The sequence below is a fragment of the Drosophila subpulchrella genome, chromosome 2R, assembly GCF_014743375.2.
Source record: "Drosophila subpulchrella strain 33 F10 #4 breed RU33 chromosome 2R, RU_Dsub_v1.1 Primary Assembly, whole genome shotgun sequence".
Classification (NCBI taxonomy): Eukaryota; Metazoa; Arthropoda; class Insecta; order Diptera; family Drosophilidae; genus Drosophila; species Drosophila subpulchrella.
In genome coordinates, this window is record NC_050611.1 from 2,615,287 (window position 1) to 2,640,558 (window position 25,272).

At 40.9% G+C, this 25,272-nt stretch overlaps 2 protein-coding genes across 10 annotated transcripts in view; one reads left to right on the forward strand and one right to left on the reverse strand.

Moving 5' to 3' along the window:
• Nucleotides 1–20,690, forward strand: part of LOC119549510 (cytokine receptor-like) — a 39,414-nt gene extending 18,724 nt beyond the window's left edge. Inside the window, exon 3 of the mRNA XM_037857622.1 lies at nucleotides 20,586–20,690. Coding sequence (XP_037713550.1) covers nucleotides 20,586–20,690 — 105 coding nt within the window. The remainder of the gene's footprint in view (nucleotides 1–20,585) is intronic.
• Nucleotides 1,949–25,062, reverse strand: LOC119550362 (protein enabled). 9 transcript variants are annotated; one of them, XM_037858999.1, is made up of 10 exons: nucleotides 24,386–25,062; nucleotides 13,891–14,007; nucleotides 6,309–6,630; nucleotides 6,013–6,245; nucleotides 5,357–5,606; nucleotides 4,496–5,224; nucleotides 4,275–4,436; nucleotides 3,994–4,215; nucleotides 3,819–3,939; nucleotides 1,949–3,655 (listed from the first exon to the last, which is right to left on the reverse strand). In XM_037858999.1, exons 2-10 carry the CDS (start codon nucleotides 13,893–13,895, stop codon nucleotides 3,627–3,629), a joined length of 2,073 nt encoding a protein of 690 aa, XP_037714927.1. In that variant the 5' UTR covers nucleotides 13,896–14,007; nucleotides 24,386–25,062; the 3' UTR covers nucleotides 1,949–3,626. The 9 variants fall into 9 exon arrangements, with proteins under 9 accessions (XP_037714927.1, XP_037714924.1, XP_037714922.1 ...); XM_037858996.1 differs by lacking the exons at nucleotides 13,891–14,007; nucleotides 24,386–25,062 and adding an exon at nucleotides 9,678–10,297 and having other exon boundaries at nucleotides 3,819–3,936; nucleotides 5,357–5,594; XM_037858994.1 differs by lacking the exons at nucleotides 13,891–14,007; nucleotides 24,386–25,062 and adding an exon at nucleotides 9,678–10,297 and having other exon boundaries at nucleotides 5,357–5,594.
• Between the last annotated feature and the right edge of the window lie 210 nt (nucleotides 25,063–25,272).

The following is a 25,272-nucleotide window of genomic DNA, read 5'->3' on the forward strand; positions in this document are numbered from 1 at the left end:
TTTCCATCCGCGAACGAAACAAAACCAACCTCACTCGTTGAGTTTCAAAGAGAGAATGCTACAAAACATTTTCGAAGAGAGGGGGCGAAAGCTCGACGCAGAGTTGCCAAGTACTCAGTAAAAACGGGTTTGAGCGGGTAAGAAAAGCTATCTTTGAAGTTCGAAATGTATCGGAACAAATAAGATAGTTTTTATATAATGTATAGAACGTAAATAATAAACAAATTTTTTAGAATAAATGATAGGCCATAGCAGCATAGTACTAACCTATCTGATCTACTTAAATTGGTTATTATAATAATTTTTTAAAGAAGTGATTATTTCCGGCTTGTGCATCAATGTGAGAAATAAAGCCGAGCTTTAACTTTGGCAATCGATAGCTTGGCGCCAAACTCCCTAACAGAGAACTTACATAAAGAAAATATGTTTAAATTTATCATTTAAATATCTGTTTTAAATAAAGCATTTCACAGAAAAAAAATAAGTTTAGTCTTTAAGTTAAAACTTTAAACAAAGTTTTTGAAAAAAGTTATCGTGAAATATGCTATAAAATGTCGGAAACCCATATAAGTCGAAAAAAGCCAGACCATACAACTATGTACATTATACATATATCCTATTGGATATTTCCATAGGATGATCAAAAAAATAATTTTTTTTGAAATTAACTTCTACTCTTGGGAAATCATTCTTTTAATATTTAAGAATTTCGAATAAAATTTTATAAATCGGTTGACTATTTCATATAGCTGCCCTAAGAAAATAATTATAGCTTTGTTATTTTTGATCATATTCTCCTATTTTTAATAATTAAGAATTATGAATTCAATTTTATAAAAATTAAACTACTGTCATGCAGCTGCACAGAATGAATCGAAAAATTTATGTCATAATAATACAGAAACCATTATATTTCGTAAATTGAAATGGAATATCATCCTAAATTTCTGTAATAATTTTTTAGTTTCTAAAAATCGTAAGCTCTATACACACAACACTCCCATAAGAACGACCTGCAAGGGTATATAAGCTTCGGCTTGCCGAAGTTAGCTTCCTGCCTTGTTGCGTCTACAGTTTGGTAATCACTGTTTTAAGAAAGTGGTTTATATTTTGTACTTGAAAACTGATGAGTAAATATGTATAACTGAAATTTAAATGAACTTAAGTCGCTATAATATCCAAACGCCAGCTAGTCCTGAGGAACTCCAAATGGTGGTTGAGTCGCTTCGATGCACTGTGTTGGATATTCTATAAATACCAATGCAGTTTTGCATTTTAACTTAAATACCTCAAGAATGAAAAACGTAAGGGACAATAATAAGATGTATAAAAATTAAATAATTACATTGTTAGCTAACAAATTCTTATAAGGGTGACACAAAAATCCTTTCCCACCAAACTCAGATCTAATCTTGAAGAGTATTCTGTCACATCCTACAAAAATAGAAATTTTAATGGTTCAGAAACCGTTTTAAAATCAAATGTACGATTAAAAACGAGAAAGAGTGGACTTCTAGAAATGGTTTCCTATAGATAGGTTCTTTGACAAGAATAATTAATAAATGGTCCAGACACGCGATCTACGATTGTTTCGTTCTGATTAACGAAAAATTTCAAGGTAAACTTGACTTTGAATCACCAGTTGTAAATTGAGGTCGATTTAAAATCATTTCATAGGACAATTCCAACAAAAATGGTTGCATAAATAAAACACACACTTGGTTTTTACATACAAACGTTGCTTGTTTATTTCACTTTACGTTCTTTGTTGAATATGCATATAATGTTTTTGCGCTTCTATTCCGTCCCGATCGCCGCCGCTTTATAACTTACGCCCTTACCGATCTAAGTGAATCCGTTGCTGATTTTTAATATATATTTTGATCTCGAGTCAATGCTGGCTGTTTCTTCGTTTCGACTTCTCTTGTATGTATATTGAATATTCTGGTTGTATATAAGTGTATAATATATTTAATTTAATACATAAAAAGTTGCGCCCGCTGCAACGCGCATCGATTTTCACTTGTCTCGTTTAAAATAGTTTACGTGTGTTTAATATTAAATTGTTTCCATTGTTTTCGCAATGCAAAGATCATATATAAAAATACAAAAATCATAACATTTACATACACACCGGACCGTGTGTGTGGCCGCCATATAACTAGGTATTCCATATACTCTATATAATCATATATCGACGCAACCTTGCACAGTCAATATAAATTATTGTTAAATTACAAAAAATTAAAATGTATATATGCATTCGAATTATACACAACTACCACTCCTCTGTTCGTCAGTATAAATAAATTTTTGTCCACTTAATAAACAATTTCACTTCGTTATGCCTTAAGAACTAAACTCTCCTTCTCCTCCTTCTGATCCTGCCTCCTGTCCATCCTCATCCTCGCTGTCTGATCCACCTTTTTCCGATTTGCTTGGCCTGCTATCATTCAATAATTTCGCTATTTAGTCTTAGTCGTATATGGAAGTTGAATTGGTACGCATATGTTCAGGATCGGCTGTTCCGCCGAGTCTGGGGAGGAGTGTACAATATTTAGTGGCTTTCCTTTATATATTTATAAGTATTATTTAAGTGTATAATACGCAGCAGTCAATTGTTAATTTAGCTTTCTAATTTCGCTGTATAGATCGTATAGATCGCTGGCTCGCAGTGATTATTCATGTGATACTAATGCTAAATCGCTCGAGCTAAATCTGAGTCCTGAACACCACGCTCAATTCCGCTTTGAACTGTTTTTGTTTATGATTCTGATTTACTGAAGACTTGCTGGTTCTTAAATTGAGTCGTATGAGATCGTGTGCTTAGGAAAATGTTGTGGTTTTGTTGGAGGAAATGCGTGGAGTTTTTCCTTTTCTTGTGGAGCCTTGATGGATGACGTTTGTGGAATTGTTTTTGTTTCTTTTTGAGTCGTAATACTAGTTCCCTTTAGGTTAGGTTAATGAGTAGTCCATATATATTAAACCATATATATGTATGTTTTTGCGGTTGTGTATAGAGAGATACGTTCTATGTTTAATTACAAACGTTGTTCATTTTGATTTTGGTACGAAACAATGGAAAAGTCCCGGGTAGCATAACAAACTAAAAAGATAGAGGTGGGTTGTGGGAATACAAACGAAAGGGAGGGGGTTACGATATACCGAAGATTGCAAGCAATTCTCTTGTTCTCACACTAAAAATTGGCTTATAGACTTACGCAAAATAATGTACAACAGAGTTAGTTACATAACTTAGAAATCGGTAAGCAGTTCTTCCCTTTAAAATATAATTACTTTGACTAAATTTCTCCTCCCTTTCTGCAGTTTTGTGTGTGTGTGTTTGTGTTAGCCTAGATGTTTGCGTTAACCTAGAGCAAGTGCATCATAAATATGCGTATCTATGCACAAGCCGCCGCCTCGTCGATCGACCGTCAACATTCTGGCAATGTTGCGAGCTTCGATCATCGAATACTTCGCGAATGTCTTAAATTACACGTCCGGCTCCTGCTCCTCTCCTAGCTCCTGATTCTGATCCTGATCTTCGTCCGCTTACGGACGACAGCAGTGGTGGGAGTAGGGTAGAGCATGGTGCCCGTTCGCGTTTATTGTGACAGTGCTTTGATCTATCTTCGATTGAATTCCGATTTGATAGCTGAAATGGAGACAAGGCAATGATTAGTATAAAGTTTATTACATTTTTTATGATACCACAAACTACGCTTTGAAACTAATAAGACATCAAAGACTGTTAATCGTTAAAGATAACTATTAAGTTTTTAAACGAAGTTAAAGCATACTTTAAAGTCGCTACCTACCATCTATGATCTCGTTTTTGACCTTCTGGATTTCCAGTCGCATTTCGCGCACTATCTCAGCCTTCAAGGTGTCCAAGTCGCCATTGGACAGCGCCAGCGACAGGCCATCGCCATTGACCTGCTTTAGGGATAGAGATTATAGACCTCCTATGTGATTCAGGTCGGTATAACCCACCTTGAGAATGGTCTCCTCGCTGGCACTACCGAAACGTTTGCGCATGGGCCGTGGGGACTCTCCGCCACTATTCGTTGTGTTGCTTCCAGCTCCGCCCGAGTTCCCGTTCGCTCCTTCATGGCCATTTCCAGCTGCTCCGCTGCCAGCGCCGCCGCTCAACTTGTGGGGAAGCGTGTTGGACTTCTCCCAGGGACGCTTCTTCATCTCGGGCTCAGGATCGGGCTAGGGAAGCCAAGGAAATTAAAATACAGCATTCTGGTTATTAAGTAAGATGCACTTACATCCTTCTTCTCCGCTTGGGCGCGTCGTCGGGCCAGCGTCTTAGCCATCTCGTCCATCATTGAGGCCATGCCGTTGGCTGAGCTGCGTCCGATGGTTCCATAGTTGCCGCTGCCTCCGCTGGAGGTGCTGCTGCCGCTATTCTCCGGAGCAGAGGTGGTGGTCTATAAAATAAGGATACAGATTAGACAAAGCGATAAAGTTAAATCACTAAATAATTTACCTTATTCTTTTTGAGCTTGAACTGCTGGAGCTGTGAGGCCAGTGAGCCCATGAGATCGGCCTGGGGATCATCCTTCTTGGGCGCTCCTCCCAATCCCGGCGGCGGAGGCGGAGGTGGTGGTGCTCCTGGTCCACCCGGAGGCGGTGGTGGTCCGCCTCCCATAGCTGGAGGCGCCGGAGGAGCCGGCGGTGCTCCGCCACCCATGGCTGGCGGCGGCGGTGCGCCATTAAACATTTGTGGCGGAGCCGGAGGCGGGGGACCTCCTCCAGCAGCTCCTCCAAAACTAGGTGGTGGCGGGGGCGGAGCAGGGGCCGGTGGGCCACCCTGTCCACCCTGGCTGCTCATTCGATTGAGCGGCACCTGGCCGGGCTGCTGTTGTTGCGACGGATTCATTGGCGGCGGCATGGGCACCTGTCCGTAGGGATTCTCCGGCTGCTGCTGGGGTGGAGGGATCGGAGGACCTCCATAGCCCGGTCCCGGCATCGCCGGCGCTTGAGGTGCCTGCGGATGCGCCTGCGGGAGCATCTGCTGCTGGCTGGCGTACACGACACTGTTGGCGCTCGCGGAGCTCGGAAGGTGGCCATGGCCCACCATGTACATCCCACCGTTCTGGAGCGGCGGCTGTGGCGCTTGCTGCTGCTGCGGCGGCTGCGGCTGCTGTGTCGGGTATTGGTGCACAGTGAGATTGGGATTAGAATTGGAGAGCACGTAGTGGGGTTGCTGATACTGCTGGTGGGGTGAAGTGTTTCAGGGTTTTCAGGAGATTCAGATTCAGGATCAAGCCAATTTGCCAATGAAATGAAACAGAAATACCGCATGAGGAATCTGGGATGGGGCAAGGTCATAGCATCTGGAACTTACCTGAGTGGGCGCATAGCCCGCCTGGACCTGGACCATCTGCTGATATTGCTGTTGCTGCTGCTGCTGCTGAAACTGTTGTTGTTGCGGCTGCTGCGGAGCCGGCGGAATCTGTGGGTTCACCTGCGGTGGCAGGCCGTTGGAAGCTGGTCCGTTTCCGGTGGGTCCGTAGTGGGATCCCGGCTGACCCATCTGCTGCGCCTGCTGCTGCTGTTGCTGGGGCTGTGGTGCCGGTGGGGCGCTGAGGGAATTCCTTTTTGGGTGAGCAAAGGTTCGGCGTGGGATGGGGATGAATCAATGAGTGATATGAGCGATGAGACACGGACACAGAGGTAAGTGTTGGATGGTGTTGCTCATGCGTAGGTTGTTTTAATACCTTTACATTTACTAGTATTAGATTTAATGGTCCCAATTGAAATTAATAGCTAATATTATATGGTATAACAATATAAAATCTCTCCTAATAAAAACGTTAAGTTCTTTTATAGATTTTCATTAAAATCCAATTATTGCCTTATTACAAAATGTATTAATTTATCATTCGTTCTATTCAAATGAAGTTTTCCCAAGATGGTTAATAACTTTGAAGTCCCAGCTAATCGTTTTCCCTTTGTAATGAGCATGCCGTATCCAACACAATTAATGGAAATGGAACCTACCTGCTGGTGCGGTGGTGACCCTGGGGCGTCGGCGGGCTCTGGGGGATGCTGTTCTGGTTGGTCTGCGAGGTGGGCGTCTGGGCCGAGGGCGTGACGTGGCCACCTATGCTGTTGTTCTGGCGCAGAATGGCCGCATCCTCGCTGGTCATCGTGCGATAGCCCATGTCCTCCTCGTAGCCATTGCCATTTGTGGGCGGCCCACCTGGATTGTTTGCCACGCGACCGCTGAGCACCTTTAAGAGTACATTCGAAGATTAGTAAAACGATCTTAGGTATTTTATATAGGATTTACTCACTTCCAGGGCATGCATCATGGCCCTTGCAAAGTTCTCCGCATCATTTTGGCTCGAGAAGTTCAAGCCGTAGACGAATTTCGAATCGCGCCACTGATGAAATGTGGCCGTGGCCTGGTTGTACTTCAGTCCCTTCAGAATGGAACAATTGATCACCACCTCGTGATCCTGCAGTTTTCGCCCCACAACCCTGAAGGTGTTGTTCTGCTGGTGATGGTAGATCTGCACCTTGCTCAATCCCGACGAACTGCCCGAGGGCACCCACTTCTTCTGGTTGTCATCGTACACCATCACAGAGGCCCGGGCCCCGATAATACTCTGCTCACTGGAAGAAAAAAGAATAAGGATTGTGTTTAGTTGGGCAAGTTAAATTTCATGAATTAATAAAATAATGATGGAGAATTAACGTTGGTGAAGATCGGACGATAGAAAACCCGGGCCACAAGAAAAAGAAAAAGTGAGGGCATAATTGATAAATTCTTTTCGGTATAAAGTTTTTACAAATTCAAATATATTTACAGAGTATTCCTTAATGACAACTAGTCAGATCAATTTTTTGAAACATCCAATGAATAAATATTAAGTAAACATTCTGCGATCCTAATTTATCATTTAAGAATCTTTAATAAAAAACCTGGAAAGATCGTGGGAAACAGATCGGAAGTCGGGTTAATAAAGTCTACAAATTAGAATAAATGATTTGCACTTTAACGAGTTTAATAAAAAAGATACCAATTTGTGGATATTGTTTTCGTGGGATTAGTAATAAAAGTGTTTTCTATGTCTTTTTAAGATTCAGGACTATATATATATTAAACTGTATTATGATTCTTAAGATAGAACAAATGTCTTTAATGAAATCGATTTTCCGACTTTAGAATAACTTCTTAGACTTGATTAAGACTTCCCAGAAAAAATGTCGCAATGAGAAAACGTTTTCAGATCATTAGATCTGCTCTATAGTGTTCCCCTCTACATTCCCAACCAACTGCACTTCACTTCGCTGTGATCTTCCAGACTTTTCACACGACTCGAGCGAGAAAGGGCTTTGATCTATGCCATGTATCCCCTCAAATCCCCCCGAGATTCAGGACAGGAAGTGCAATGCATTTCTTTATGTGCTCACACACCTGTCACGCAGTAAGTTGATCGTCTCGAGTCGCACGGACCGATTAAATGATTCTAATGAAAGTTCTAATACGAACGTATGCATGCTCTCAACCTTTAACATTTTTTCCCGGACAGGCAGTTGACAATTAAAGTCAGCCGCAGAGTAAACATGGCCAGCAGCAAATGAACGCCTTCATTGGAAAAATTCAAAGGCGATGACGAGTTGCCTTGCCTTTTCTCAACTTGGCTGTGTTTCTATCCTATAGCTCCGTTTTTTCTGTATGTTTTCTGTATGTTTTTCCTAGCCTGCACCGCTCCAAGTTGCTCCGAGTTGTGTGTTACTGGGGGACAGAGAGATAATGACAGAGAGCAGCCGCCAAACGAGTCGAGTCTGCAGAATTCTCGCTTCAGACTTGGCCCGGCCAAAAGCCGCGAGTAGTTTTGCACTTAAATGGAGTGCGCAGATCGGCGGGACGGCCATGTGGACGGACGAATCTCGATCCGAATCCGAGCTCTGGCCACAGCTGTGCGCCGTTTCAGGGCCTTATATAACCACCGACAGATCGGAGCTAAGTCTTATGGGCCTGCCTGCTTCTGCAGCTTTGATTTGCATCCAAATTCGTGGCAACGAAAGTGAAGTTTTTGCACACGGCGAGAAACAGCACAACAATAGCGGTCAATCAATGTTTTAGATTCGGTTTTTACAATCGAACCGATTTCAATCTCACAAATTGGAATTGGATACTACATATCAAATAATAATTAAAGGAAGTTGGCTTAAAAAAACTAAAGAAAAGGCTAAAGACATTTTTTCTACTCACAAATAATCTCCTTAACAATATTTCCGCTTGGTTTAAGCTTAGGATGCTTCAATTAACTTACTTAATTGTAAAAGTAGTTTAATAGACATGAACAGCAAAGTAGTGGGTATTTCTTTGTGACTCACTACATTTCCATTAGTAAAACTAAATTGCACGCAAAGCGTGCTAGATATAAGTTTTTAACCGGTATCTCAACTATGATCTTTCGTACGATTTAAATGTATTAGATCAAGACTTGATCTTGAAATTTGCAACATATTATACGACACTTTTTTAATAGGTAAAACCTAAGGTTTAATAAAATGGTGTTCTTCGTGAAGAGCTGATATGGAAACGTGAAAATATGCTCTAAATTCAAGTTATTGTATGATGGTAAATCTTAGACAGACCATTAAAAACGTGAATAATTGAGTATTAAAGTTTTGGCAACCTACTCTAAGCTGATATTTTTAGGTTTCAGTAAAATTAAATACTATTAAAATTAAAAACCATTAATAAATTAATTGAAATGGGTGTTTTTCGCTGTGCAGCTGCCTGGAAAAACCAAATGAAAATCGAAAAGTGCCCAACAAATGGGCAGTAAAGTGGGATGCTGAAGGTATGCCTATAATTGAGCTACTGAAAAACGCTTCGGGAGCGTTTTCAATATGTAGCAGGTGAAATTTTTTGCGCCTGGGGGATTTATTCGTGCGTTAAGCTCAAGTTTTGAAACTGCAGCTAAGTGCAGATGCAGATTCGTGTGCACACGAAAGCGCTTTCCAGCTTAATTGGCGTTAAATTATAATTATGATTAAACGGAGAGTGTGGGGAGTAGTGCTGGTTTGTGGGGTTGAGAGTTCTTTGATTTCTGACCGATCTCGCTAAGCGGCTAAGAAGAAAACGAAACAAGCTGAAATAAACGCATTTACATCCAGGGCCAAATAGTACGTGCTGGGAGTAGAGAAATAAATAAGAGAAAAATGGGAAAATAGGGGGTTATTACAGAACCCAAGGACAGACGTTTAGGGAAGTGGGTTACACATACGCAAAAATCGTTGTAATGCCCCCAATGAATTTATCTTTGACCGAATTATGCCGACGTTGTAATGTGTGATGTTGTTTCTGTTGCTGCAATTGTTGCTGGAGCAGATAATGATGTATGTTGCTATAGAGATGTTGCTTGTGTTGCTGCTGTGCCTGCTGATGTTGCTGTTGTGTCGGTGGTGTTGCCGCTGTTGCCATTGTGGTTCTAATTGAAAACGACATGGAGCAGCCCAGCTTGGAGGGTTGAGTTTTCGAGGGTTGGTTCGGATTCACCGAGGGATTCGAGGGCGAAACGCACTTGCGCAAAGTGGAAAAGATCAGAGAAGAAGAGGAGGATGGGGATGAAGTTAGGGTAGATGAACTGGCTATCGATGAGGCTGCACTTGATGAATCTCTTGAAGTTGCTGTCGGTACATACAACATCTGATCCTGCTGCTGCTGCTGCTGAGATCTCTGAGGCGCCTCATAGATGGGTCCTGGCTTCGGACTAGCCTTGGGTAACTGCAACACCAACTGCTCGTGCTCATGGTAGCGCTGCCTCAACTCCTGCTGCTGATAATGATGGTACATGGGATGGCGATAGTCCAGCAAGTCCAGCTCCTGCAGCTCCTCTATGCTGTAGTACTCCGATTTCGAGCCCAAGCCACCGACTGGCGGCGACACCTTGTGGTGCATACTCTGGCTTCGGCGGATCAGCTCCCCGGAATGGCCGGGGGCAACCTGAAATTCACACATGCCATTTCCCGGCTGCTGGTGGTAGGCCAAAATCGGCGAGGAATTGGCGGCACCCGAGGGCTTCTTGCTGGTGAACGAGGTCTTGGCATAGAGCTTCTTCATGGCCATTAACCGTTGGCCAATATTTGCAGAGGCGTCACAGACACTAAACAGATCCCACGATCGATCCCACACGTAAACACACGGTGAAACCGGACGATCGGATATATCGAATTTATGTTTGTCTAGGCTCTTGGCTCTCTGCCCACTGGTCACTGATCACCGATCACCGATCACCGCTTTCTGCACACGTCCGAACGCACTCAAGACCCGCTGGAGACTAAAGCCAAGATCCAGACCGAGATCGAGACTGGGTCTCAGACCGAAACGATCTCTTAGTCGAGGCCAAGACAAACAAAGCCGAGAAAAAAGGCGAATGAGCGGCCAAGACGTGAGCGAGAAAATGAGAATCGACTCACAATCTGTATTTTTCTCTCGTTTTAGCGGCTGCTGCGCTTTGAATTCGTCTAAAAGGCAAATAATTACACTTCAAAGTCAATAAAATAATGAGAAATGATGAGATGTGCTATGGCTGTTGAGCTGAATTGACCCCGAGATGGGAACCGAGCATAATGGCCAGGTAGATGGAGCTCAACCTGACTCACAGTGTCTACAGAAGATTCCCAAATGGCACGGCAATTAAAAGACGGAGGGAAGTAGTCTGCATAGAAACCATTAAAAAACATTATCTAACTACACCATGTTGTGTGAGGTGAGGATGAGATTAAGAGGTTTGATTTATGTACTCAAATCATAATTTGTTTTAAGATATATTTAAGGAGAGACAGAGTTCAAAGAACTGGATATGTGCATCTGATAGCATGCCAATTTTATTACATTTTCCAAGGTGTTACTGACCCCACCATCAATAATCCTTGGCTTATAAAACGGAACTCAAATATATACCATTAAGTACAAGTTTCTTTAAAGAACTTGCACGCAGTTTTAAAGGGTATTCGAAAAACGCTCCAAACTTACAAAGTTCAGCTTGGGGCACTTCTGCTGGCAATCTTAAGCCGTCTCGTGACCGTCGTTTAACCAGTTCGTAAGTCCGTCCATTTGTCAGTCAGTCATTCGGTCAGTTTGTGATTCAGTGAGTTGGTTCCGTCCGTCAGTGCGATAATTACTTAAGAAACGAGCTCAATAATTTGTATTTCCCCCTCGAGTGACTATTACATGTATTTTTCCCTCACTTCCTTTTTTTCCTCCATTTCAACTGTTCTTTGGCGGCGAAAAGCGGGGTTTGGGTGGGAAAAGGGGAAAACCTAGTGCACAGCTTGTAGCATGTTATGAAAAATTCATATATGAAATTGTAAATCTCAACTGGGAGCTCTCAACTCTCAGATATCTCAGTTTCTGTTTCTGTTTCTGACTCGGTTTATGTTTCGGTTTTTTGCCCCTCCACAACTCCTAAACGTAATTTCCAATTAACATTATTGTGGCCCATTGTAAGTGGTTGTGTAGTGGCTGTTGGTGGTTCACCGATCTCTGATTGAAGCCGGCCGATTATCGTCTAGCTTTAATGGCTCTGTCAGAATGGTTCAGTTCGGTTCGGTTTTTTTGGACCGGAGCGTGTGCCGCGGCTTAAATGATTTGGCAACTAAATATTTCTGTCGGTTCTACGGGGCAATACGAGTGCGAGTACTATAATCCATATGGCTGTCCATAAAGACCCGCAGGCAGACAGCGGACAAAAAAAAATAAAAACAAACAGGGCCCACACATGTGAGCAGCGGAGTCACAAAGTAGGTTGCCAGGCAGTCAGGAGACTCGAAGAGTTTGCCCAGGGCAAACATCGAGAAGTGCTTGGGGGAACGTGGGGGTCTCAATCAATATCGAATATCACTGCGCGATAAACTCGTCACGGGAGGAGCGCTTCCTGCCGGTGATGCACTGGGAGAACAAGAAATTTTTAAAATCAATGCTTACTTTTATTCGGGTTTTGACTAACTTTTATAAGGATTAAGTATATTCCAACTAAAACTTAGGTATCGATGGTTTCCTAAAGGTAATAGTCCCTTAGCATGTTATTCAAATACGAACACATCATATTTTACTAAAAAAAAGCTTTTAATGATTGTATAAAAATGTTGTGCATAGCAATGCATGATTATTAGGTTCGAAAAAAAAACAATATCAATTTATTGCTCTCTTAGGAAAAATAATCCCCTTATCAAAAAAAGGAATGTTTGATTCACGGAAAAAAACTTAAAAGAAAATTGAGTCATATTATATATATATATTATATACAAATCATAAAGTGTAGCATTTTCATACAATATAGTACTTGAGAAATAACATAGTTGATGCTTCCTGTTTACAATAACTTGTTTACTTTTATACTATTTTGCAAATATTGTTCATATTTCATAAAATATTTTGTTTAAATTGCTGCATAGATTTTCTCAGTATTGCAGTCACTCATAAGTCCCGACAAAAGCCTGGATTTGGGTCACACTCCAGCACCTCCTCCACAACCTCCTTATCCCCCGGGACAGGTGACGATAGCTTGGGATCCATTCAGCTTATTGAGACCGCTTCAATCAAGCTCGCAGTCGAAAGGATTAAAGTTGGATTCCGGCAAAGAACTCATATTTACTTGTGCATATCCACACTGATAGTGACTTAAACTCAAACACAAATATTGCGCGGTAAAACCGAAACTCGTTTCGTTTGTGGCCGGCAAACAGAAGGAAACTTTTTATGTTTGTCTTCAGACTTGGGGGATTTTTAGATTTTTTGAAAACGGTTCTTTCACCGAAACTCAATTTGATTAATGCATGCGATAAGCCAACAATTGCGGCACTGCAATTACGAGGCACTTCACTCTTAAATGCACTTATTAAACAGGCGCCAGATGCATCTGCTCCTCACCTATTCGGCAGACTTCCCTCGAGCGGCTCCGTGGGACAAATGTTACCCATTGAGCGGCGGAATTTCAACTGGGATACCCAACGACCTGGACAAATTCAGGGGAAAAGCTGCGCACAAATTAAGTTTAAAGCACTCGCTGGCCAAGCTGACCGGATTTCCTCGGAGACAACATTTTAATGATGACACACCCAAAAAAAGAATTAAATAAAACGCAAACTTGCAGCGTTTTTGCTTATTCACAATTCATTTATCGTAAGGGGTGGTGTTTTACCATGTTTCCAGTAAGCAAACTCCCCAAATGGGAAGCCGCACCCCGCTTTTAGACCAAACAAATTATGGGGATTAATAAACGAGGAGCAGGCTGCTCCACTTCCCCGAAATTAACACCTCTACTCCAGGGAACTGGGTTTGGGTTTGCCATAAATTCTGGCAAATGAGCTTCCAAAAAGGTCGACCCATAAATTTCGCAGACATCAATTTCGGGGTGTCAACTAAACTAACTTATGGAGATTGGTGAGGTTTCAGTAAACGGGAATTAGGCCTCAATTGAATGATAGTATAAATAGACCTTCTATAAAAGAGTATCTGCAAAAGCTGTAACTAAAGTAGATATAGATGGACAACATAATTCTACTTATAACAAGCCAACATTTAAAATATTTGAGGGTGAAAAAGACTCAACTTAAGGTAAAATCGACTCTTAGACTACAACTGTAACCTCCTGAGCAACTCATAAATTCAAGCAAAAAGGTTGACCCACAAATGTCATAGACAAGCACTTTTAAGGTGACAATCAGACTTTTAGAAAATGTGAAGCTCGGCGAATATGTGAATTGAACTCAATTTGAATGAAAGTCAGAAATTGCCGTTTGCCTAATTGAAATGTCCTTCACAAGCGATTGACAACAGAACTTGTATCTGGCAGATACGTAAGTGATTGCTGTATCTATTCATTGTCAACTGTTCTGGCCGTGTAAACTTACGTCATTGCAATTTGGTTTCTGTTGTTTTCCTAGCTGCTTCAGCTGTCGTTTCTCTTCGGTCTTCTGCTGTGGAGGGAAATTCGCTTCCAGTGTTTGGCTTTTCCAAGGGTATGAGATCTGCAAGACCGGAAAAGAGGAAGATACAGATATAGATACGATTACGGTTACAGCTCGTAAATCAAGTGCAGGCACACGTGTATCCCACAGATACGACTTTTTTTCGTGGGAAAATCAATGAGAATGTTCCCCCCTTTTTCCTGGCGAGCCAAGTTGGTTTGCCAATTTCCTTTGGCCAACGAGGGCAGTTGCCAAAGTAGTTGGATCCCTTTTTCCACTCAACTTGCTCCATTGAAAACTAATCGAACAGCCCTTGCTGTGGTCCTTTTTCTAAGCGAATGGCTATGAATTGATATTGGCCAACTCGTTTTGGCCACGTCGAACACAATATTTTATGAGGCATTTGCGTAATGAGGCAATTGCTTTGAAAGCAGCCCAAAAGGTGGAAAAGAGATAGAGACGAGAAGCGTACAGGTCAATGAACTTGAAGCAAAAAGGTAATGAAGTTAGACTTTTCTTCCCAACAGCTCCCTTCGATAAATCGATATTTAGGAACCTTGAAAACCGCACCAGAATAGAACCCATCAATTAACCATGGGCAACAGTGAAAGCTTTGCTGATGAATTAATAACCCGCGCAGAACAATCAACTCGGAATTAGAACCAACCTGAAACGAATTGCTGGACTTTTTCTTTCTTTATTTTTAAGGCAATGACAAAAGACACAAGTCATAATGGAAGCCGCAATAAACAAAAGTAAAATGAAACGAGGCATTTGCATTTTAGAGGCTGGGTAAAAATCAGGTCAGCGCTCTAAAGAAGATCTGGGCCGCCCCTCGCAGCCACGCCCCGCGGCAACATCTTGGGCCAAGAATTTTGACCTAGTTTTCCCCATTTCCCATTCCCCACCGCTCGAACCGCCCTAAAAAGAAACCCCTGCTTACGTCATAGAGTGAGTTCCGCCTGGAAAAACCTTCATTCACAAGCACGCACTTGTAGTTTTTTTACCCGGAAATGTTGTTGCAACATTGCAGCAGTAGAAAGAAGTGGGAGTTGGGGGACTTGTTAATTGGAAAATGTTTGTAGAGGATGAGTTACCCTTTTGTTAATGGGCCAACATTTTACCAGTTAATTTTCGCATTCTCCAAAATAAAAGAAAAACATTGAAGGGCAACTTTAAGGTGTGGGTGGAAAGTGGGAGGCGCACATATGCCGCTTCCCCCGATCCAGTAAAACACACACCCCCGAAAATTACGCCCTTGGGCAATTATACAAAATAAAAACCTGAACAAAATAAAACAAACAGAGAGAATGAGAGAGCAAAAATGAAAACAAGTGAAATATTTGGCACTCAGCAAAAAGGGAGGTTAGGCAAAACAATAAAAAGAAGAAGCCAAAAGAGAGAGTGTGGGTAAGAGTGGTTTGGGACAGCAACCCCTGGCCAGTTTACACTTTAGAACGGCTCTCTGCTTCGAAGGGAGGAAGTTCTCTGAGGGATCAAAGTTCCTTATAGAGTGGTTCCATGTTACCGGTTCGAATTTCGATGTTTAACCCGGTTGAAGGGTGACTACAGCATATTTTGGTTGACAAACTCACTTGTGTTTACGTTTATAATGTTTACCAAAACAGATTCCAAGAACAATGTTATTTCCCCTTACTAATGGTTCACAAATATGATTCTTATTCACTTGTGAGTAAGTCTTAATAAATATTCACTGTACTTTTGATCAAAGTTCCTTATAGAGTGGTTCCATGTTACCGGTTCGAATTTCGTTGTTTAACCCGGTTGAAGGGTGACTGCAGCACATTTTGGTTGACAAACTCACTTGTGTTTACGTATATAATGTTTACCAAAACAGATTCCAAGAACAATGTTATTTCCCCTTACTAATGGCTCACAAATATGATTCTTATTCACTTGTGAGTAACTTCTAATAAATATTCACTGTACTTTTGAACAGTTCCAGGAGCTCTGAGACACCTTTTTTAATTTTCTGGAATTTCCGCGACTCCCGATGATGTCAGTGGGTTAGGAGTTGACTCATTTCCTACTCGCGTGATATTAACAATTTGTCAGCCCGAACGAAACCACCTATTCACAGGAGAGACGGCAAAGTCAACTCTCCTTCAACTCCTTCCCTATAAACCCTATATTGTCCCTAAACTTCTCTTTGTTAGCCTGCACTTCAGTCCAGTTCCTATACAGAAAGTAATAGGTTTGAAATTTAAGGATACCTTGAAATAGTGGTTGGCAGTCTATATTTTTAATGATTTATTAATCATCTTCAAAGATTTTAAATATCATCTGTTTTTATTTTTATATATTTCATTCTGGAATATGTATTCGAATGTATTTGAATGTTTAGCAAAGTATGGATTTTTTTCTCAGTGCCCTCCATTCATTTTTCACTTGCAGCTCATAAAAGTCGCAACGAATCCTCATTAAGTCTGGCTAACTCTTCCTGCCCCAAAACTCCCCCTTTCATTTGTCTTCTTGCCACTCGCTTTATGCGGTAATTTCTGTTGTCTCCTCTGCTGCTTTTTGCCTTCTGACCCCAAGGGGAGTGTTCCAGGGTAGGAGCTGATGGTAACTGGTTTTGGGGCCAGGCTTTGTTTTTTTTTTTTTAGCCATTTGTGGGACTCCCGACGAGGGACTTTTGGCCTGGGGTTTTGGGACCTGTGCACACGTGTTGGCCAAATGGAATTACTCCGCAATTTGACTGCTTATTTGGGTCGCACTTCGGTACTTGTGATCTTTGCGCTAAAAGATCTAATTGATCGATTTGCGAAAGGAGCTGGCGATAATCGATGGGATGAATTGGTTAGGAGAAGAATGAGCCATATAGTTTTAAGATGGGAAACTGTGTTCCCGCTGACCTGAATTCCCAGGCATATCAAAAAACATGGCTAGCCAACCGGCAAGTCATCGTAATCATCATGATCTTCGTCTTGGCTTCTTTATTTTCTGTTGTTCGCCTTCGGCAGTAGCTGCAAATTAAAAATGTATCTACAAGTTATTAATTTTGCCAAAGCTGTTGCATGTTTTTCCTGGGGCAACCACTTTGTGGGTCACTGACTTTCGATTGTGGGCGTGGCTGTCTAGCGTCGCCCTAGCGCCAAATTAACCCTAGACAGCCGATCGTCTTTTAACTCATTTCGAAGATCGATCTTCGCTCTGATTCGTGGCGGAAAATTGAGGAGTGGAACTGGCATATTTGGAAAACATACTTTTTTAGACTTGCGTTTCGCTTCAAAGCGTAAAGTTAATGGAGCGCGGTATATCTTTTTTTGTTTTCCCTGTCAGCGATAATTATTGAATAATGATTCAATTGTCTGTTGTCGGTAGTGTTGTGGAATTTGTGTTCTCCAGCTGATAAAAGAAAAAACAACAAAAAAAACCGAAGAATCAAGTCAAACATTTCCCACTACAAAGGGGAAGTCTATTAAATTATTACACTGTCACTGGCACAATGGAGTGTGGTGCCCACAATTTCTGTCACAATGCACCACCACCCCGACCTCCCATTTCCCCCCCGCTTTTCCACAATCCGCTGGCGGTGCACAAAGTTCAAGTGAGGAGCATCATAAAAATATCATAATCATAATATAATCTAAAGGGAAAGAGCGAGTAAGACCTCTTGGACAAACTGAATGTTAAATACCCTTTTAGTAAAGACAGAAAATCTCCATGTTTATAAAACCTAGATAGGGATGACGTGTTCGCAGACTGGAAGATATTCCTAAATCGATGCGATGGATTTATACAATACATTAATTCACAAAACGTTTGGTTTTTTGTACAAATCTTTTTGTAGAATGACATTTTCTCTAGTTTTTAAAGATTTTATCGTTTATCGTTTTATTATTATTTTATGCTTGTCAGATAATATTACGTATTCTACGACTATACGACTATAATACCCCTTTGAAGGGTATACAAATCCAGATAAATGGGAGGGCAAAAGGAGGCAAGTGAGAAAATAAAACAGAAAAAAGGGTGGGGAAAAGTCACTGCAATTGAGCGAGAAATAACAATAGAAGCAGAACGGGAAGGCAGCCAACAAAAAGAGTTCAAGTTACAAATTGTCCAGGAAAACTGGAATGTGCAAAGGGGCTAGATAGAGATGGATATACCGAGACAAAACGAGACAGAAGAGTGCAACGCCACCTGTGGGCCGTTCTCCAAACCGCTCAAGATCCGGGAAAAATAAAAGGCAGCACAAGAACCATCCAAAAAACTGCAGCCAAGGAAAAAAAACCAAATTTGAAGTTTAGTGGAAGCTTTTAGTTGGAAACAAAAAACAAATCCCAGGTCCTCGTCTGCAGCCCCACCCACTTTTCACTTCCCGCTGATGGTGTTATTGTTGTTGGCATTTCGTATTTTCCGTTTTCGTTGTTTTTGCCGATGTTGGAAACTTCAGACTTGAAGACCGAGAGACCGGAAGCACTTCAAGTGCTTGCAATTCCATTGAGCAAAGTGCGGGGGCTATGAAAAGGGGATCAAGGGGAATGTTTGGCTGGGGATTGACTTTGCAATCAGCTTCGCCTGCAACTTCGACGCGATTTGAATTCGGTTTCCATGACCGCCCAGCTCTGAAATCCCAAGCAGTGGGGATATCAGTCTTACTATAATTATGTTCCCCTAGCAAAGTAAATTTAAATAGAGTTGGTCCATGCAGTCAAATTTTCAAACTGAATTTTTTAAAGGGATTCCATTCGGAATATTCGATTTTGTGTGCCTAACTGAAACTTGTGAGATTCAATTTAAGATAAAAGTTTTTTAAAATTAAAAATTTGTTTATAAACAATTCTTTGAATCTAAATCTTTTAATAGTTAAATAAAACAAACTTCAAAATTGCGTTTTTCCAATCCTTGTGTCTCAGAAATTACTAAAATTTTTGGAATTTATTTTCATGACTATTCTTTTTTGATAATTTCAATTTTTTGAATAATTTTAAGCAGATATACATATATATTTATATTATTTTATTAGAAGGCATTAGGTCTCAGCAAATAGAAATCCCATACTCGTCCAAAGAACTGTATTTGTTTTTTATTTATCAGTGAAGCACTTCCCGTTTCCGAGTCGAGTAGGAAGCCCTCGAATTTGAAGATAATGTTTTTATCTGCAATGTTTCTGAGGCCTTTCCTTATGTCAATGCTGGAGGATCTTGCTACATCAAATCCCCCACAGCAGAATTCAATTAATTTTTGGGGTTCTAAGAAATGTTGATATTCCCATTTTTTTGTGATTTCTGCGCACTTTGCTTTGCTCCGCACATTTTCATGATCAATTTTCACATCGTAATTTACCTTGAAACGAAACGGGAAACAACAAATTTTCTGGCTTTGCTGCTTTTTTATACTCTTTCCCAGAAGCGAGTCCAAAAATATACGTTTTGTTTATGGGTTAAATGGAATGGTTTCATCCAAATATGGCTAAAAATGAGAAAGCTTCCACCACCCCCCAAACGCCTCATTTTAAACAATTGTAAATTAGCCGCAGACATCGTAATTTTGTTTTAATTAATCTGCAACTCATAGAAATTATATGGCTCCGCATATCTAAGGCACTGCATCTGCAAAAAGGGGGTTGGGGATATACATACATTTGTATATCTGGGTATGTACAGCTAGCCAAGCGTTAGAGCGTGAAGTAGTAGTCGGGCCAGAAGACGAGCTGAAGATGGGGAACCCACGGAACTGTGGGCCAGGTCCATGTATTTCTCGGCTTTTCATCTTTTTTCTGCTTGCCGTTTTCTGTTTGTTGTGGCAAAATATCTAGGCCGTAAAAAATGGTTAAACGCCAGAGCAATTACCAGGCCAAACAACTTGAGAAGAACGTGGTTAAGTACGAAGTGCGGTGCCCATGGCCAACTACAGTGGAGTCCCAGCTGGGAGGTCTATGATAAAATGTATATCTGCCGCCAGGAGAACTCTTTTCTGGCCACTCACATTTCATGGCTTACATTTTTCCGTCATTTTCGTACACTCTTCCGCGGCAGAAGAATCCAAAAGACAATGAAAGCTGCCCACTTAAGCGAAATTTCATTTCTGACTTTTCCGCTTATCTGTGCAAGTTTGCGCCTCGGTTATATCTGCAATTTATGCCATATATAGCTCTCGGATTCATCATATACGTATGTACTCAATTGTATGTTATGCATTCGCAAACAAGGCACATTTGTATGAGAATGTTCAAGTTTAATCTGAGTTGGCTGACGCTTTTCCTCGTTCCGATTGCAACAAGCTTTAAAAAGCTTTAGATAAGATGATAGAATAATCTATACCTTTTAAATATATCAAGAGGAAACTGAAATTGACTTCAGATTTAAGTTGATTTCTTTAGGTCTATAAATGGCATATAAATTTATTTAAAACCCAAATGTTGCCGAAAATCTTTTAAATTAAAATAATCTTAAGGTGAAAGATGATTTAAAATTTTCTTGGGATATCAGATAAATCACATTAAATATTACTATGTACACAGTTGATAAAATGTTGTTGAAGAGCTTACTAAACTCATATGCATGTATTTTAGTTAAGGCAAATATTTACGTAAGATTGTGAATTTGAGTTTAAGCATCTAAACGATATCTAGACACGCTTTAAGTGCTTGCCTCTGTTCTCGTTCACAGGGTACCATCATCTCTAAAGTAGACCTCAGAGTATCTGCATTACTTTCCAGTTTTCTGTTCTGTCAGCTGTCTCTTGTTGTCTGGCCTGCTAATTCCCTCCATTAACTATTACTTAATTGCCGCTTGACACGACGTTTAAGCTTCTTTCCCCGTTTCCCCACAATAGCCCGTCGCAGGCGATAAAATTCCATGCAAGATAAGATTATTTTATCTGTCTAACTCTGCTTTTGTGAGTCACATGCAAAATAATTTCGCCGATATCCAATCAAATCCGATCAAATCATTTCCTGAATTCGCGAAGAACAATGTGAAGAGGCGAAACAGACACACAAATCCAGAGAGATAAACAAAAACAAATTTTTGAATCAACAAGCGGCCAAGTGAAAGATATTAATTAGTCAGCATGGCAGAGGGGTAAGTGAAGAGGTATCTTCTAATGAGAAAACCCAAACACGTTCCACACATCCGATTCCGATTGCCGGTCTTCGCTTCTGTGGATCATGAATTATGCAGCCGGCGTATAATAAGTATATTTAATGCATTGAGAAAAATATTTATATCATAATTTACATACTAACATTCATCAATACAATTCAAACTAATTTTTAGAACTATTTTTTACTATAAATAAATCTTATTCTAAGATACCTTAGAATTCTAAATAATGGTCTTTACATCTCTATTATTTTTTGTCTTTATCATAAGATGATCTTCATAAAAACTTAATATAAAACCTTTTTTCCGAACTACGAAATTATTAACCAACATTAATTCTTTTTTCTGTGTGCAATTGATTTATTGAAAAATGGCCATGCAATTGCGGGATTGTTGTTGTGGTTCGATGGAGTTTTAGTTATAGAGTCATTGACAAAAGAACTGTGTCACGAGCCATTTCCTTGGCCAAGTGGAAGGAAGCTAGCGGTAAGGCAGAGAAAAGCCAGCGGAGAGGGGCAAAAACATGTCTCAAGATTGCTAGCTCTTCATGTTGGTCCCGCATCTCCATAACTCAAATACAGATTCAGATTCCGATGCGAACTGAATTGAAATGGATTGGATGGGACCGCTCGAGTGGAGAGTGGGAGGAAATGGACGTGGAAGTGGAAGTGGACAAGCCTTGGCAACAACAATGCGGAAATGTTAATTGGATTTGTTGTGGCATCCATGTGGGTGGCTCGCTATAGACATCTCTCTCAGAGTTCAGGGGTCAATGCATCGACAGCCATCAGCCATCAGCCTCTTCTCTTCGCTCTTTGTTTTTGCTTGAGGCCAAAGCTGCCTGATATGACACCGCGGTTAGTCACAAAAACAAAAGGTTGGAGCGGCCGGTTGATGATTCAGATTTTAAGGTATTTTTCGCTGTGGCTTCTTTCGATGCATCCGCCCGAAATACCTGGAATTTTTTGTGTAAGGCCCTGCGTACCAAACTTTTAGTCATCGTAAAAATGCCAAAAAACACAACAGCAACAATAAGTAAACAAGGGAAGAAGTGCTATCTCTATTTTACCTTAAATACAGTGTAACTTCAATAACTCGGCCTTTATAGAGGTCGCTTAAGTTCATATTACTTTCAATCACTTTGGAACTACATATGTTTTAGATTTTAGTAGACTTCTTTGTTACCATTATAAAGAATGATCTATAATATATCTTATGTTTTGGATTATCAAAAGAAATTGACCAACGTAGGGAGGTTCGACTGTAATTGTTTAAAAGCTGATAAAATGGAAATGGGGCAGGCAAAAAGAAACAACATCGAATGGGGAGCACACTGACTGTTTGTTATTAACCAAAGCGAATCGTAAAGCGAGGACATGTGTGTTTGGGTTTTGTTTTCCGCTTTTTTCGGGGTTTACTTAAGTTTTTTATCTTATCTAGTAGCAGCTGGAAAACTGGGCTAACGGTGTTCAAATAACTGTGTCGTCACACCCTCTTTCTCCCTCTCTATCGCTCCTCCTCGCTGCACCTTTCCCGTTCTAATGCAACAATTACGAAATGCGCGTTGCATGCGGCCATGTGTTTTGGAATCGGTTTGGCCCAAGGGAAAGACCAGAAGAAGGAGGCAATGGCAGAACGAAGAGTAGGCCAAAAAGACGGAGTGAATAGTAGGTAGCGAACGAAATGCAAATTTCTGGGCGCATGGAAGTTCCGCTACTCGTATTATCATATGGCACCTCGAGTTACGGGCAGTATTATATGGTGCTGTACAATAACGTAAAATTTCAACGGGAAAACCATGGCAGTTTAATTGGGCTAGGTATAATATAATCGATTCTATAATTTGAAGATGTATTACAAAGAAAACTTCAGTTGGAAAATCAATTTAACATTTAAATATTTCTATTGATCACTAAAAAATAATTAAATATTTATCTAAGTTAAAACTTGTAAGACTAAAAAGTATTTAAGAATGTAAGAATGATCTAGATAATTGAATATTACAAAGTATCCTTAATTTGAATTAGCTTATTTCAAACACTTATTACGAAAATCAAAAGATAAAGTGTGTTGGTATGATTTTGATTTCATTAAATTAGGGGTTTTTTTACAAAAATGTTCGTTACGGAATGGAAAAAACACCTTGAAATGTTGGGGCTTACTTTGAATTGGTTCGCCTGAAAGGCTGATTTTCAGCCTATTTGCGAACGGGTTTTTGTTTTGGGCCCTATGAGTGGTGTGTTGTGTTTGGATGTGATTTGCGGGCCCGCTTCATTTGGCAAGCGAGCGCCAAGCCAAAAATGAGTCATGGCAAAGTTGGCTGCCATTTCAGGGCTAAAGGAGTTTCGCAGTCTTGGTTGGTAGTTGTTGCTGCCTTTGGTTGCTGGTGCATTGACATTTAAATGTTTGGGCCTGCAGAGGGGGCGGTGGAAGAGGAAGCGGCGACTGGAGAGCTGTGGCATAAATTAAAGTTCAAACAAACACGAAGAAGAGGAGGAAAATCGAGGCTGCCCCACCCGCACAATCTGCGCATCTCTCTCTCTGTCTCTCTTTTTTGGAGGCTCTCTTCACCTCTCTCTCCCTGCACCACCCCCCCACCCTTCCATTCGGCAGGTTTTTGTTTGTTTTGCGGCGAAAGAAGCCAAGAAGAAGCAGCAGCAGCGCATTTGCAGCCAAAACAAGAAGAATAACAACAACAAATGCAGTTGAGAGAGGGGAGCTAAAGAAGTAATTAAAGCACAGCCAAAGAAGAACAGCTGCCCCTCTTCTTGTTCTTCTTCTTCTTCCAGCCCCCCCACAAACATACAAAAAGTCATAAAATCAGAGTCTCTTCCAAAGGGGGTTGGTTCACCACCAAAAGTATTTCTTTGAAACAGCATATTAAACAAATATTAACAGTATTACTTAAAAATCTTATGGTTAAAACCAGAGCTACCCCCTTAAACTTTACCCCACAGCCGCCCCTGCACAAAGTGAAAACAGGTTTTAGGTGCAGGCAAAAAAGAAGAAGCAGCCGGAGTAGCGACAGCTGTTTTTAAAGGGCCCACTTAACTTACGCAAATCTAAGCGAATTTAAATGTTGGCGAAACTATCTAAAAACTGCCCTCGCACACACACACACATGGGCAAAAAGGAGAGGTGCGCAAAAAAGGGCGTGTTTGTATAGGAAGAAGAAGCAGTGGCAGCAGAAACAGGGAGCAGGAGGAAATTGGCAAACAAAAAGGGGGTTTTCAAAGATTAAACAGCAGCCCAAATAAAACAAATAGAGAAACTATTATAATAGAGACATCCAATAAAATGCATTTCCTGGATTAAAAATAAATTCTTGCAGAAAACGGCAAAAAAGAAACACAACAAAAACTTACCACAACATTTTGGTCGATTCCGTTTCCACAGCGAAATCACGTTGGTATTGGTGTGCGGCGTCTGCTCTGCTACTTCTTCTTCAGCTTCCAACAGAGAGAGAGAGCGAGAGAGGGCGAATTGCAATTTTCACCTCTCTGGGCGGTTTAGAAAATAATTGTGATTTAGATTTTTAATTAAAACGCTCGACTTCTTTTGGGTTTTTGATTGCAGCACGGACACACACACACGCACACCGAAACAAACACAGTTGAAGAGCGAGTGAGTGAGCGAGAGAGAGAGGGCGGGCGGGGAAGAGAGAAAGAAGCGAAAAACTCCTTTTCAAGGAGTAGACACCAATTTTTCTGGGCTCTCTCTCGACGCGAAATAGAGTTTTTACTTTGGCAACTGCTTAATATTTGTTAATAATATTACACCCACACGACATACACACACTTTTCACGAGCCGAGGATGTTCTTTTCCTTGAGCTCCTTTTTTCCCCAGGAACTCGGCGACCTCTTCTCCTGTTTTCGAGCTCTTTTATTTACGATTATTATCTGAACAATCACTCACAGCTAGTCGCTGGTGTTCGGCGGTGACATTTTCCGCGACAGCACCAAACAAATCGAATGAAAGGCGGCGTTTTTCCCCGGAAAAAACAGTCCGTGTCCGCTTTGCGTTCCGTTTCGGCCAACGATTGTCGATAGGTTGGATAAATAACGCCTGGGAAATCGAAGAAGAAGAAAGGCTTGTCGATAGGTTAGATACATATCGCCTCTGTAAATCGATGAAGAAGAGGCTTATCGATGGGTTGGATAAGTAACGACTCTTGAAATCGATCAATAAAACAGAGATAGTTGTGCAGAAATTAAATCAAATTAAATTGTCCTAAACATTGGTTATTACTTC